Source organism: Eurytemora carolleeae, unplaced genomic scaffold (genome assembly GCF_000591075.1).
Source record: "Eurytemora carolleeae unplaced genomic scaffold, Eaff_2.0 scaffold359, whole genome shotgun sequence".
Classification (NCBI taxonomy): Eukaryota; Metazoa; Arthropoda; class Copepoda; order Calanoida; family Temoridae; genus Eurytemora; species Eurytemora carolleeae.
Genome location: NW_019396374.1, coordinates 266,306 through 282,448, shown reverse-complemented (window position 1 = coordinate 282,448; position 16,143 = coordinate 266,306). Strand labels below are relative to the sequence as shown.

Below are 16,143 nucleotides of genomic sequence, written 5' to 3'. Positions count from 1 at the left end.
ATCCGACCTACAAAAAGTGCCCATCTGACCTACAAAATTGAGTGGCCATCCGACAGCTACAATTAATTATTTCTATCATATATACTGAGCTATAGGCATGACAAGCTGCAAGGTCGAAAAATGCCCATCCGACCTACGAAAAATGCCCATCCGACCTACGAAAAATGCCCATCCGACCTACAAAAAGTGCCCATCTGACCTACAAAATTGAGTGGCCATCCGACAGCTACAATTAATTATTTCTATCATATATACTGAGCTATAGGCATGACAAGCTGCAAGGTCGAAAAATGCCCATCCGACCTACGAAAAATGCCCATCCGACCTACGAAAAAGGCCCATCAGACCTACTAACACGTGTCCAAGCGACAGTTTTAAGTAGGTCGGATGCACCAATATGCTGTTTATAACGTGCCCATCCGACCTACAGTGCATCGGACCAACCACAGCTGTTAAAACCGCGTGCTTGTAGGTCGGATGGGCAGTAGAGGGGATGGGCGTAGGTCCAAAAATACACCATCGAATTTAGAGTGTCCATTGCAAGAAAGACGACATTTACCTACATTGGAGCATATCCAGAATATCTAATCTTATATATATCGATGGGCAATAGCTAGAATCGTTTTATAGAAACTTTTTTTTTAACACTTATAAAAGGTTTTACGACAATCTGACTAAATTGTATCCAGCAGAAGTTTGCTGTTATTAAACCAAAAACCAAAAACTATCGTTTTAAAAACCCAAAAACGATTGTTTTAAAGCGAGCGTTTTTGCCTAATATGTTCTTCTAGGGTAACATATTTGACAAAAACAAACAGAATAAAGTATTACAATGTTGAAACCTTCTCATAATGTCGTAAAACCTTTAAAAGTCTAAAACCATTAAAAGTTTCTGTAAAATGAATCTTACTAATGCCATCCCTTCTTTATATATAACCTTGAGCCTAACATTCTCCGTGTTTAGAGCAATACAGGAGAAGTTGACTGAGGTTTTGAACTCTGAAAGGAATTGTATCCAGGAACCCAGGAATACAGAGGTGGAGATTGCTGTCTGTGGAAATGGTAAAATTTATTATTTGAAATTACGCCGACAAAAGGGGAGGGCAAAGGGGCCGTAAAAGATTCTTAAGTGAACGGTCCCCTTAAAGGGACTGTTTGCGTAACTTTAAGTGACACTTCATGCAAAATGAAATAAAAATTATAATATGAGCAAACCTGAGATTCTCAGGCTCCTGTTGGATATCGACGTTTTCAGATTGGTTGCGTATTTGTTGAATATAATCTATTTAATACTACAACTTTTATACAAAATCTGGCATATGTCCGTTATGGTATAATTTGGACACAGTTTTATGTCAATTTTTCGAGACAGGAACAAAGATAGATGTCTTATAGGTATCGTTCAAAACCTGAGATTTTCAGGTTTTTTAGATTCTCAGGTTTCATACTATTACCCCCTTTCATTTTTCCTTTACAGGAATATTGGAGCCTGGAGAACAATGTGACTGTGGATATGACGAGGTATGTTTTTCAATTGGATGAAAAAAAAATAATAAATTTGCGTACAAAATATATACGCAAATAAACACTGATATAGACAACCGTGTACGCAGGACAAACCCACTTTAACTTACACAAGTGTTTTACAATTGAGGAACAAAAGGAACCCATGCCATTATTGAGCTAATTTTAGATTTCTTGAATTGAACATGTTTATTAAAATATAATTTTCTTATCCTAATATCTTTGCAATCTGATATTTCAAATGAGAGTGAGAAACAGAAAACGTGATGAAGGAAGACGACATTATTGTAATAAGTCGTCTTCCTTGCCAGAGTTTTCTGTTTTTCTCTGTATAAATTCTGTTAGATCTACTTAATATAGTTTAAAACATAAAATGTTTTCGCAAACAGCTTGCAAAGATATAAGGATAACAAATTTGGCAAACTATATCAATTTCTTTAAATTCTAGATTTCTTGCAATGATCCATGTTGTTATCCTGCTTCGATCAGTCAGGCAGACAGAGATTATAATACTACTGGAGCACTCCCTTGTTCAACTAACCAAAGGTACAGGAGACTATAATACTACTGGAGCACTACCATGTTAAACTAACCAAAGGTACAGGAGATTATAATACTACTGGAGCACTACTCTGTTCAACTAACCAAAGGTACAGGAGACTATAATACTATAACTGGAGCACTACCCTGTTCTACTAACCAAAGGTACAGGAGACTGTAATACTACTGGAGCACTACCATGTTAAACTAACCAAAGGTACAGAAGACTATAATACTACTGGAGCACTACCCTGTTCAACTAATCAAAGGTACAGGAGATTATAATACTACTGGAGCACTGCCCTGTTCAACTAACCAAAGGTATTAAGTCGTCTTTTATTTCCATTGTTCATTGTCATTTATCATTTATCATTATTTTTTATCATTATTACTTTTATTATTATTATTTTTATCTATTTCAGGAAAAGATGTGTTAATCCCCCCGGATTAGTCTACGGAATTTATATTCCTCTTGTTTTCATCCTCATCGCGTCCATCCTAGTCATTGTTCTACTCAAGAACGATTGGTCAAGAGATAAAACATTGTTCAGGTATACAGGGGATTTAGAAAACTGTGGAAATTAAAGACGACATTTAAGCAATCTTATGTAAAGAATTTACTGATTAAAATGCAGAATATCTTGCATTTCATTCAAACGTAAGATTTTAAACTAATTAATTAAATTAATTTAAATCAATTAAATCTGAATCATAGATTTTTATAATTTATTTGTTTGTAATCTTTAATCACTGCATTTGATAAACTGAGAATAATGAGTTAATATTTCAGGCATATAACTCATGGTAATATCAAGATAGTTGCCAGAAAGCGTCAAGGTGTTAATAGTCTTCAGTCTTCTGAACAGGAGGCAGGTCTCTCATCCTAGATATCCTGAACAGGAGGCAGGTTGACTCCTAGTAGAATCTGAACAGGAGGCAGGTCTTCTGTAGAATCTGAACCGGAGGCAGATATATCATCCTAGATATCCTGAACAGGAGGCAGGTCTTTTAATAGAATCTGAACAGGAGGCAGGTCTCTCATCCTAGATATCCTGAATAGGAGGGAGGTCTCCTAATAGAATCTGAACAGGAGGCAGGTCTCTTAGTAGAATCTGAACAGGAGGCAGGTCTTTCAGTAGAATCTGAACAGGATGCAGGTCTCCTAGTAGAATCTGAACAGAAGGCAGGTCCCTAGTAGAATCTGAACAGGAGGCAGATCTCCTAGTAGAATCTGAACAGGAGGCAGGTCTCTCATCCTAGACTACTAAACTGAAGGCAGGTCTCTTTGTAGAATCTGAACAGGAGGCAGGTATCCTAGTAGAATCTGAACAGGAGGCAGGTCTCCTAGTAGAATCTGAACAGGAGGCAGGTCTGTCATCCTAGATAACCTGATAAGGAGGCAGGTCTACTAGTAGAATCTGAACAGGATATGAGAAATGTCACACAAAAAACAGGATTAAACTAAGAACTAAGAATGAAAGCTGAAAGAAAACATATGAACAAGGAAAGTACACGAGGAAACAGAATGGAATGAGAAAACATAAAGGTAAAATACTATGTGAATCAGACATGTGAGTTCAGGTCACTAAACGTTTAGTGGCAGAAGAAAAAATGGATTAGCCAAAGAGCAAAACAGTGTCCGAATTTAATGAATCTAAGCCTCGTCTCAATTCCGCCAAAAACCGGTTTTAATTGAGCGCCAGCTTAAATCTTGAAACATTGAATATGATTTTAAATGAACCAACCATATTTGAGCCTGGGCTTAAATTTAGGCCGCTGCTCAAATTCTTTAAAGTCGGCCTCTGCTCATCTTAACTTTAAACTCCAGTTTATTTAAGATTCAACTAATTGTACCGACTTCTAAGTCTCCAAATATGGATAAACTCATACCGTAAACCTCGGGCATGTCTAATTCACGACGGTTCAGCTTAAGCCGGTGCCTGATCTCTAATGCGAAAGTCATCAATGTTGTTTTGCTTGAAAAGTGATTAATTTTATGGTTCTTATTTTGTTTATTAGAGTTAAGAAATCCGCAAGTTATTTTTACACAAATAAAAAATCATTTTTATCTATTCTGAAACAGACAGAGTGTGCATGGGTATTGTTGTGAATCGAACGTGGCATTTACGAGAAAATACAATACATGGGTCTTTAAATCAGAGAAGAAGAGAGAAAAATCCTGATGAAAATAAAAAAAAACGATTCATAAAGTGAAAAAAAAATAAAAAATAACCTTTGAAATATTGTGATATTGTATATTAGTATTTTGAAAACTTTAATCTTTCTACACAATTATATAAATTGTAATTGAAGATATTCAAACAATTCTTTGAAGTTAGAAAACTGAATATATAAAAAGTGAAAAGTGATATTTGTGTACTCTATCAAAAGAAATAAAATAATATAGTGTAATTTAGTTTTTTGTTAACCTTGAATAATTCGCCTACCCTACAGGGTGTCCCAGGGTAAAATTCGCCTACAGGGTGTCCCAGGGTGCAATGCGCCTACAGGGTGTCCCAGGGTACAATTCGCCTAGAGGGTGTCCCAGGGTAACAGCGTGTTCCAGGGTGCAAATTGCAATTCGCGTACAATTCAAAATTAGATAAAATTTATTTCATATTATTGTGCGAAACTAGAGAATATTGAATAAAATTAACAATAAAAAGTTTTACAGTGTAGAAATACAATAATTATTCAAACAAAAAATTTTGTAATGCTCTTTTAGAAACAATATTATATCTTTAATGAAATGTAACCCAGGAAACTTTTTTTAAAGATTTTTAGACTGCACTTTTTATATAATTTTAAAATCAAATAATTTCTGAATTTTAGAGTGATTTAAATCTGAATTTTTAAGTTAAAATCTTAAACAATAAAAGTATTTTATCTTTTTATATATACTCATTTAAGAATAGCCACATAGACTTAACTCCGAAATTTAGATAAGTTAATTTTTAGGTTTTACGCTAATATCTCATGGAATAGTTTTTAAATGTTTGATTATCATTAACTCAACGTTCTTTTATTCAACACTCAAAAAATTAGAAACTCTTTGATTATATACTCTACAAAGACAAGAGTTAACAAACTTACTTGTTATCTGTCGAAGAATTTATTCACAATAACTTAGAGTAGAGTGTCAATACATAATACATACATGGTATTTATACTAAATCATAAAGGGGTGCAGTTTTGCACACAACATATATATATAATACTATACAAATATAACATTTAGCCTCGCCTGTACATGGTTTCATTGGATAAAGAAGGATTGTACTCAAATTCTGGTATACTATTGGTTGATAGAAATAGCACTGGGGCCTAGGTTAAATTTGGCTTTTACAAGGTTTTTTAGACGTCTAAGTTTTAAAGGTTCTATGGCTTTACAATGTAAAGGATTGAAGTATAAAGAAAAAAGGATGTATTCTTCATTACTAAGCCATGAGATAAATGTTAAGAATTCATGATTTTAGAATATGAATCTTTAAAGTAAAGGTTACAATCACATATATAGAAAAACAGAAGTGTTTATGATTTCAAAGATTTATCTGTGTTTATTGCATTATGAATAAATGCATTTTATGAATATTCTTCACACGTTAAGGTATAAACATTTTAATTATAACGTAACGTAGAGAACATTATTTTCATATCTTTCTTAGAAACAAAACGAATAAACAGTGTATTTTAAAATAAATAAATTAACTTGGGCAATATATTTAGATTGAACCCGTCTCTGGAACAGTTCTTGGATTATTTTATTATGTGAGAGATTCGAGACTCTGTCCTGGTTCCAATCGTAACCCTGTAATAGATCATGACATGCATGAGATATTTTAAACGGCCGGATTTTGGTCGCGAAACAAATGCTGTCTAAAGAAAGAGATGACACAAATGATCAGATAATCACATAAAGATAGAATTGAGTATCCAAGAATAAGACCAAGGAGCCCACCGAGTCCATTTATCAATTCCCAGCCATCATAAACAAGGCTTTCTTCAGTTATCTATACAAGAGACTGTCTTAGTAATTAGTGACCCTTGATTTTTAAAGTGGTATGCCCGAGTCACAATGTTACCCTGGAAACCTTTATTTAATCAATAATGTAGAAGATAACCTCGTTTTTCTAGCTTGAAAAGTGTGTTTTCTGATAATTACTAAATTGTTTTCACTTTTTAATCAAACATTGCTTTTATGTGATTCGACATGTCATTCTATAAATTAAGGGTCACTTGAAATTTAACCATTTTATCACAATTGAACATATATCTTATCTAATTTTGTAAAAATACCTTAACACGATCTGAATAAGATTCAAGAAAAAATTCCGAAGTCCAGTTTACAGCCCAATTTATCTTCTCTCTTTTAATAGACTTTATAATAATGGTTTCTTTAACACATGGTGAGTAACAACCTACAATTTAAAAGATGAATTATAACTCTTTATTCCCACAAACATGACAGTAGCAAGATGACTTGAAAATGTTCTTTGAACTATGGAATTTTTTTGTAACATTCAGTCGTCAACATACTTATACAATATACATGTATGATTCTTGAAACAATAACCACAAAACTCTTAGTCTTAGCAATTCCAAAATGTGGTCTGCCTTTTTTGTGCTATTGTAAGCACAAAAAAAGGCAGACCACATTTTGGAAATGCCAGGACTAGAAGGTTTTTGTGATAATTAACTCTTTAATTTTAAATTCAAAAACTAGGTTTATTAATAAATGCCGCAAATATTTTTAATATCAAAGATGACCTTCTATTCATAATATTTCGTGGGACACCCTGTATGTTAAATGGCTAGAATAATTTGGGGTTTTATTTACCTGAACTTTCTGAAATGGTTTTAAACGTCCATTTAGATATGTTGTCCATCAGATCATATAGCTTTTTAATTTCTTCTGCACTACCACACAATGGAACGTTAACAGAAGCTTCAGAAAACCAATCAAGTTTGCATCCTGTCTTTTCAAAAATATACTCAAATACACAGTCTGTAAAACTGTACTCCTAAAGTAAAAATCTTGAGTTTTATTGATTTTAAATTACAAGGCTATCGTGCCCGTCTTCTATTTCAACTTTTATTAATGCTCAAGCTTTCAACACTTTCTCTTCACCAAACCAAAAATATAACATTTTGCGGAATTTAAAATTTTACGAAAATCAAAAGTTTTTGGAAACAAATTTTTGTAAATCTGAACATCAATAAACCTTCCCTGGGGTCATGTTAGTTCCCACGCAAAATTGGGGCCTGATCGGTTCAGCCGTTTTGACGTTTATTGGATTGAAAAAAAATAAATGGACACCAAAGCAAAGTTAGATAGATTCCTGATTTAAAACCTTTCCTTGTCGTCAATGCAGTTAAATACTGCTGGGAGACGGGTTTCTATTTCACGCTCAAACTCAACCTAAACTTTAAAATATTAACATTTTCAGACTAAATTGGTCGGTTGCATGTACATTAATCCAAAGTGTTGTGAAAAGTTGCATTAGTTTTTAAGACTTGGCCAACTTTGAAGTGTTGCAAAGGCCTGAGTCTAGCTCACATATATTTTTTAAAACTCTAAAATAATTGTGTTCAGCAGAAATTGGAAAAATTCTCATTGTTTTTTTTTGCGTGAGAACCTTTGGATCACAGTGTAAAAAAATGTATTGGCAGAGGCCCAAAGGAGTTACGCACACATGCCGCGTTAAATAACAAGACAGAGAAAGAGCCTGTTCTAGCCGCAGCGAACTGAAATAAGTATGCACACTCACACAGACACTTCTAATAAACAACCTACTACTATTTCTTGCATCTGATTGGTCAATGATTCTAGAGATAAAGCTCTCATTTTTTAAATCCTTTCACCATTCATAACAAATAAATTAAATCTGATGAACAGAACGAAACTCTAAATATTGACCTTTATATATTCTCCCCTATTCAGTAGTATTTGCTTTGCTTGTCCAGTTTCGCTTAGTACATCAGAGGCCCAGAAATGCTGAAACATTTTATCATATTAATAAAAACTCATTATATTTAAAAAAATTTAAATTCATTATTGGGGCAGTGCACAAGGAACAGTAGTTTTTTTCAATTAACAAACTGGATTTCACATGAATAACCACATTGTTAAAATAAAAGAATCACCATAAATTTACAAAAGAGGAACTAATACCTCATTTACCATCTTTAATAATAAACGTCATGCAATAAAAGATATTGTTCAAATATCATTTACAATTAGGGCTGGGCACGTTCCAACTTTTTCTAGCCGTTTCCTTAACTGTTAGTTCTAACCGTTAAAAAATAAAAATTTCAGGTAGCCTTAAATTTTAAAGGCAAGAATGGAACGTTTGTTTCATTGACAACATTTACCATTTTTTAAACAGCGCAAAGCAGCGGAAAATAATTTGTTAACCATTAAAAAATTGTTGAGATCTAAATATTGATTTTATGCTAATCCATTTAAAGATTTCAACAGGTTTACATTACATTACAAGATATAGCATTACATTTTCATCATTTTCATAATTTCCCTCAATCTTAAATCTAGTTCCGCCTTTGTAGGTCTTCGTTCAGGCTCGGGAACAGGCACAGGATTAGGTTCAGGTTCAGTGTGAGGATGAGGTTCAGTTTCAGGTTCAGCTTCAGGCTCAGAATCAGGGTTAGAGTCAGGGTAGAGTTCAATTTCATGCTCGGAGCTTTTATGTCTATTTTCCCCGTCCAGCTGAGGAATAGGAGATGATACTTTAGATTGAGAGCGTGTCTTTCTCTTCTTATGGGAGGTTAAATTTGAGGTTTCTTCAATACTTGGCAGTATCACAGAAACTATCTTAAGGGCCTTGAACCCTTCCTCGGACTGGGGGCCTCTCATGGACCTCTCCTCAGACTGCGGGACTCTCAGGGGCCTCTCCTCGGACTGGGAGTTTTTTGTGTACCTCTCCTCGGACTGGGGGCTCTCATGGACCTCTCCTCGGACTGTGGGGCTCTCATGAACCTCTCCTTGGACTGGGGGGTTCTCATGGACTTCTCCTCAGACTGGGGGACTCTCATGGACCTCTCCTCGGACTGGGGGGCTCTCATGGACCTCTCCTCGGACTGGGGGGCTCGCATGGATATGTCCTCGAACTGGGTGGTAACATGGTAGTTTGGTTCATCACCTGTTCTCATCCTTATTCTTCATCTCTTTCGGGTCCTGCAAGGACCAGGGAGCTTGCAATTTTGAGAAGTTAAAGTACTCGATACCTTCTCTGAACCACAGTTTTAGCTCCACCTCTACACCAGCTTGTAAACACTCCCTATATAAGCCCAGAACTTGATGAGTAAAACTCATTGTGGAGTATGTTTTAACGATAGGTAAGGTTTATATCGTCCCATAGCAACAGCTATAGAAGCCTGCTTGGGAACAGTGGATCTGGTTTAGGAGATGTCTAGAGGTGTTGTTGACGGCAGCAGGTTATGAGAGGGACTGAGAGAGCTATATAAAATTAGTACCCTGTAAAAAAAAGCAAACGAATCATGTAATTTCTTAGCTTTCCACATAGTCAGTGACATCAACGCCGGAATATTAATTAGAAAAAAATTTATAACAACGCAGCTGTTACTGGGCTATTTCAAAAAAATTTGTTGATGGTTATAAAATCATTTAATGTGCAGCTGTTAACGGTCTTTTGTAAAATAAACGGCGTTAATAGTTTTTCAAATCATTAACGGCACTAGTAGTTGAACTATATTTATCTTTTTCTGAGGAGAACCCAGATTCGTTCACAACTGAACAAACTCAAAATTTTTTTTTATCAAAATTCAAAGGATACCTCTTTTTTCTATTCTCTATTCTCAGCATTCAAGGTTGTAACACAGAGGACATTTAAAATCATCAAAACACATAATTTTTTTATAAGGTTTATTGCAATTTTGAGCAGAAATAAACGAAATTTACCATTCAAAAAAAAATTCATTCCATTTTTGTTTTCATGCGTTAATTTTTTTCAAAATTGGCTAATCTATTTCATTAACAGTTTAAAAATGGTTTTTGCTGTTTGTTAACAAACTCTTCCATTAATTTTCGAAAACCTCTGTTCCGTTAATGGGACTTTTCCCAGCCTTTTTACAATCAATTATTGTTAATTAGAAATCATTGTTAACTACGTAAACGCAACTAATGGTATAATTCATGGAAAATCGTGAGTTAAAAAACGAAACAAACAACTTGAAACAGAGCGATTTTGACAGGAACAAATAATCCAGATCAAGGCCCTTGTTCAGAATTGTCAAACAAACGATGTCAAATACTAAAAACTTGCAATAAATGCCAAGCACTATTACCTTAGAGGAATGTAAATAGACATGATATCCATAAACCTCATCAACACTTTGGTTCAGTGTGTTGTCTCCCAAGAACCCATAGAAGTGCCCAGGATGGTTAGGCAGATAGGTTTCATTTGGAGAATAGGTGTGGCAATGGCCTGCATCCCAAGGTTTAAAGTGAAAAATCCTTCTGTTCCATAAGCTGTCAAATGCAGAGCTAGCAATATATTCTGGTGCCTGCTGGTTTGGTAATTCCCCATTGCATGTTTCATCACAATAGCCCCATCCACCTTTACCCAGTGCTTAGGATCTAGGTCTAGTTCAATATTTGAAAAAAATATGGTTTAGATGGCAATAAAACTTAAAATAGAATTTAGAATTTTATTAAATTGCATGGGAAATAGCACTTGAGGAATCATAATCAGTATTTAAAATGTAAGGACTTAAATATTTGTTTTATCTTCTCACAGAAGAAATTAATAATAATTCATCCAAAGCACTGCCTATAACTGATGATTTATTATCATAGACGTGGACAGCACACCAAGGCTTGGTGTCATCAGTCAATGTGCAACTGTTTAAAGTTTGCATTTCTTGAGCATCAAATGAATCACAAAGTCCACTTCTTTCTGGATAATTTGGATCCACCAGGGCACAATCATAAATTTTAAAAGGGAAACTACAAGGTCCAGTGTAAGTATGAGAATTCACAGTATCACATGGAAACTTTCTTGATTCACTCCTATGCTGAATGAAATGAAAAATCTGATCTCTTGTTTGAGTATTTTCAATTGCCCACTTCTTCAAAGCCTCCGCTGACACATTATCCCATTTATCTATTTGACGTATGATGCCCATACATGGGTCTTTGAATGTGTAAAGTTTGCAAAATGTTATTGCAGGAAATTCCACTTTATCAAAATCAGCAAGAGAACTGAAAGCAGTTGGGAATTAAATCAAAATTTTACTATTTAAAACTCGCAACATAACCTGATACTTGGGACATAAGCCTGTGAGCAGTGGCGCAACTAGCACTTTTGTGAGTGGGGGAGAATTAAAATTTTGAGGGGCTGGGGTAGGGAGTACAGGGGCTAGCCCCCCTACCGAAAATTTTTTCAAAAAAACGCTGCAATTTCAGGATTTGAAGTTAAAAAACAGCATTTTTTAATTGTTGAATGGTTGGCTCTGTGCTTAATAATATACCAAATTCTTATAATATCCATGGCTTTTTCTTGTGTTTAAAACTTTTCTTCCAGCATGCTTTAAAATGAACGGCACTAGTAAATTAAACATGTCTTATCATGCATTTCTTTGTGTCTGTTAATCATTGGATTAGTCATATTCACTAGGTATATAAAGTTACAGTCTACAGCAATTTCTTTTACACTCATCCATTTGTCATATTAGTCCACTTTACACTATACTATACTATGTATAGTCCCAATTAATCGTAGGACCTAAGTATTAAGTAGTTCCTGTCAGTACTTTACTATATATTTCGTCTAATTCTATCAGAAATTATGCGCAGTGCCAAAGAAAAATTTTTGATATTTTTTCTTCATTGACAAAATTTGATAAAAGATGGTCCACAATCATGATCATGCTGGAGTTAAGTGAGGGGGCGAAATTTGTGCCACTGCCTGTGAGTAAATTGTAAAAACTTGACTATATTTTATGATAAAAATATTAAAATATTTTTTTGGTAAAAAAATTACCTTATCACTATAGTTTTTTTTGCTAAAAATTTTTTAACAGATGTGCTTCCAATAAAGAGATACAGTATAACAAGGCCTACTAGGATTCCTGTTCGAACAAACTGCTGAGCTCCCAACATATTTTGTTGTGTCCTAAAAATTAAAGAATTATCCTTTTAACAGTAACTCTAGGTTAAGGCTTTGTTGAAAACCTCTTAAACCTCTTTAAACATCATGGATGGTTATCAAGGTTAATTTGATGAATTTAAATAAATTAAATCTGTGCAGTCTTCCATGAAGTTTCATCCTTTTCAGTCCCCAGATCTGTAGCAAATGTAATAGAAAAAGTAACTTTTACCACCATGGACTCTATAGTGCAGATGAGACATAGGTTGGTTGCCACGACCACTGCTAAAACAAAAGCTAAGTTGTTGGTTGGAAAATAGACCTTGATCATGCGCCGTGACTTGATGGATTAAAAACCAGACTGAACATGAGAATGATGTGGTGGAGAAGCATTGAGGCTTGTGTATGACATGACAGCATTTACATTTTTTTTTAAAATAGGCATTTGGGAAATTTCCCAAAAACCTAGGCATTTGGGAAATTTCCTGCAGATACCCAAGCATTTGGGAAATTTCCCAGATACCCAGGCATTTGGGAAATTCCCCAAATTCCTGTAGGTATTTGAGTGGTATATTTTTAAGATTTTTGAAATTTCTCAAATGACTGGATATTTGGGGAATTTCCGAAAACCTAGCTATTTGGGAAATTTCCCAGATACCCAGGCATTTTGGAAATTCCCCAAATTCCTGTAGGTATTTGAGGGTGGTATATTTTTAAGATTTTGGAAATTTCTCAAATGACTGGATATTTGGGAAATTTCCCAAAAACCTAGGCAATGGGGAAATTTCCCAGAAACCCATGCATTTGGGAAATTTCCCAGATACCCAGGCATTTGGGAAATTTCCCAGATACCCAGGTATTTGGGAAATTTCCCAGCTACCCAGGCATTTTGGATATTTATCCAGATATCCAGGAATTTAGGCATTTGGGAAATTCTCCAAATTCCTATAGGTATTTGAGGGTGGTTTATTTTTAAGATTTTGGAAATTTCTCAAATGACTGGATATTTAGGGAATTTCCCAGATACCCAGGCATTTGGGAAATTTCTCAGATACCCAGGCATTTGGGAAATTCCCCAAATGCCTGGGTATCTTGAAAATTTCCAGTCATTTGAGAAATTTCCAAAATCTTAAAAATATACCACCCTCAAATATCTGCAGGTATTTGGGAAATTTCCCAGATACCCAGGCATTTGGGAAATTTCCCAGATACCCAGGCATTTGGGAAATTTCCCAGATACCCAGGCATTTGGGAAATTTCCCAGATACTCAGGCATTTGGGAAATTCCCCAAATTTCTATAGGTATTTGAGGGTGGTATATTTTTTATGTCACTTTGCCTAACTTTATATCACTAATAATATTTTCATGTACAATTTCTAAATTTCCCCCATTTTTTCTAAATAACCCCTAGGGATTATTTAGAAAAATAAGATTCACCTTAATTCCATGCATTTAAGAAAATATTGTTATTTTGGCCTAAACAAAGGAACGCAGACTAAACAATACTTTTACTTATTTACAAAAAAAGTGTATTTAAGCTTGATTATTATTATTAAAGATTAATGTTTCCAGACATGTTATTAATTACAATAATTTTAAGATTGATGTTTGTCCCATTAGCATTAGGTAAAGTAGATATGGTCTGCTTGATTGTAGCCTTTAGTATCCCATGCTGGCTAGTCGCCTTATCCTTTAAAATTGTATGGGTGGGAACCCCTGCTTGATGAAACAACTCCTTGTCCTCCTCCATCTCATCAAAGATATTGCTGTCCTCCAGCAGTAACTGGTGTCCAACTGAGAATTTCCGGGAGTGTCTCTCCATTCCCACCAATGCTGGACACCTTTTTGTCAGTGTCCTCTATCCTGGGCTTAGTGGTGTTGTTTACACCAGTGACACAGAGCCTGTTGGCCATTCCCAAGATGGCAGGCCTACTGGAAGAGATGTACTCCTGACTCATGGACACATCTACCAGCTGCTCTGTTGTGGCCCATGCATCGGCTGCCCTGTTGGCGCTGGTCCTCCTGAAGGAATGAAAAGTGTACTTAGAAGGGTCAGGTAGCTTGAGAAGAGCAGCAATCTCGTGGGGCACCTTGAACTCAGAGTTCTTGCCCATGTGCTGGGTTGTCAACAGCTCAGTCTCCAAATTACGCAGTAATAGAGATTGCCTGCCTCACCTCCCAGTAGGCTGTGTCCAGAACTTCTTTGAGGTCCTTAACAACAATATTATATAGAATTAAAATTTTAATAAACCACAAAAAAAGTCTAGTAAAGGAATTGAGTTTTTGCCACAAATTCTTTTTTTCTAATCTTTGTTCCTTAGCAACCCGACATTGTAGACCTTTGATATGTAAAATTATGATTTCTGTCAGTTCAAATAATCTAAGTTTGGCATAACAAAGGTTTAAACCTTCAGGTTGCAAAAATATATGGATTAGAACATTTGAGTTTCTGGCAAAGACTTGATTTCTTTAATTTAAACGTCAAAACAAAACAAAAAAGACTTTTCAAAACAAAAGTTAAATCTTTATATAGTGATACCTAGAAAACTCTGTAATGAAAGACAACGTCATAGCAAAACTATATTTGAAGATATAATTAAATATTGTTACTAGACACTAATTAAAGTCATAACTTGAGTAATAAAGTCGTCTTCCTAGTTTTCTGGTTATCATTTTAATATCATCACATTAAATTGCTCACCTCCTCTTCAAATATGGTGGTCTTATGCTTAATACCTTCCTCAAACCCCTTCATTGTCATTGTGATCCTGGGAAGGTTCTAAAGCTTCCAGCCGTACTTTCACTTCATGACACTGTTGATGTAGTAGTAGTGTCTCCAAATTGATGACGTTGCTATTTTTTTCTCAAGTCTTAGATGTTTAAAATAGATAATAATAGCCTCCTCTTCAGGGTGTCAGTCCTCGAATTCAAAATCGATATTGAAGTTTTTAAAATCCTTCCAGGACTTAACATAGGCCTTTCTGCTCTTGTCCTTAATCTGGGCGAAGACTTCATCATCGGCGTAGATCTTCTTTCTCTCCTCCATCATTACACTTATATGAACGTCTTCTCAGCTCAGGGGCTCATTGAAGAATGAGTTTGAAATCAGATTTGCGCATTTTCTTGGCTTTTGTGAATTTTGCGTTATCAAAAAACAATTTATATCATGAAAATAATTTTAAAATTTAAAATTTATTCTTAACACATCCCAAACAGATGGTATGTGATCGCAATGTGACATAAAATTACCAATGTACTTCTGATTTAATATTTTGGAAATTTCTCAAATGATTGGATATTTGGGGAATTTCCAAAAAACCCAGGCATTTGGGAAATTTTTCAGATACCCAGACATTTGGGAAATTTCCCAGATACCCAGGCATTTGGGAAATTCCCCAAATTCCTATAGGTATTTGAGAGTGGTATATTTTTCAGATTTTGGAAATTTTTCAAATGCCAGGGTACCTGAGAAATTTCACAGATACCTAGGCATTTGGGAAGTTTCCCAGATACCCAGGCATTTGAAAAATTTCCCAGATACCTAGGCATTTGGGAAATTTCCCAGATACCCAGGCATTTGGGAAATTTCCCAGATACCCAGGCATTTGGGAAATTTCCCAGATACCCAGGCATTTGAGAAATTTTCCAGATACCTAGGCATTTGGGAAGTTTCCCAGATACACAGGCATTTGGGAAATTTCCCAGATACCCAGGCATTTGGGAAATTCCCCAAATTCCTATAGGTATTTGAGGGTGGTATATTTTAAGAGTATGGAAATTTCTCAAATGCCTGGGTACTTGAGAAATTTCACAGATACCCAGGCATTTTACATGGCATGGGTATGGTACATTTTTAAGGTTTTGGAAATTACTCAAATGCCAGGGTATTTGAGAAATTTAACAGATACCCAGTCATTCAGGAAATTTCCCAGATACCCAGGCATTTGGGAAATT

The 16,143-nt window shown here is 35.1% G+C and overlaps 1 protein-coding gene across 3 annotated transcripts in view; it reads left to right on the top strand.

Moving 5' to 3' along the window:
* The window catches only part of LOC111701981 (zinc metalloproteinase-disintegrin-like NaMP), an 8,346-nt gene extending 2,537 nt beyond the window's left edge, over positions 1 to 5,809 (top strand). The window contains exons 4-9 of one of the 3 annotated variants that reach the window (XR_002765321.1): positions 965 to 1,062; positions 1,478 to 1,521; positions 1,973 to 2,070; positions 2,487 to 2,615; positions 2,855 to 3,610; positions 5,791 to 5,809. Coding sequence is in view for 1 of the 3 variants with exons in the window: in XM_023473489.1 (XP_023329257.1) it covers positions 965 to 1,062; positions 1,478 to 1,521; positions 1,973 to 2,070; positions 2,487 to 2,615; positions 2,855 to 2,951 (466 nt within the window). In the remaining 2 variants the exon portion in view is untranslated. Of the gene's footprint in view, positions 1 to 964; positions 1,063 to 1,477; positions 1,522 to 1,972; positions 2,071 to 2,486; positions 2,616 to 2,854; positions 3,774 to 4,147; positions 4,733 to 5,790 lie in introns of those variants that run through there. The other 2 variants (XR_002765320.1, XM_023473489.1) reach the window with 2 other exon arrangements.
* The last annotated feature ends 10,334 nt before the right edge of the window (positions 5,810 to 16,143 follow it).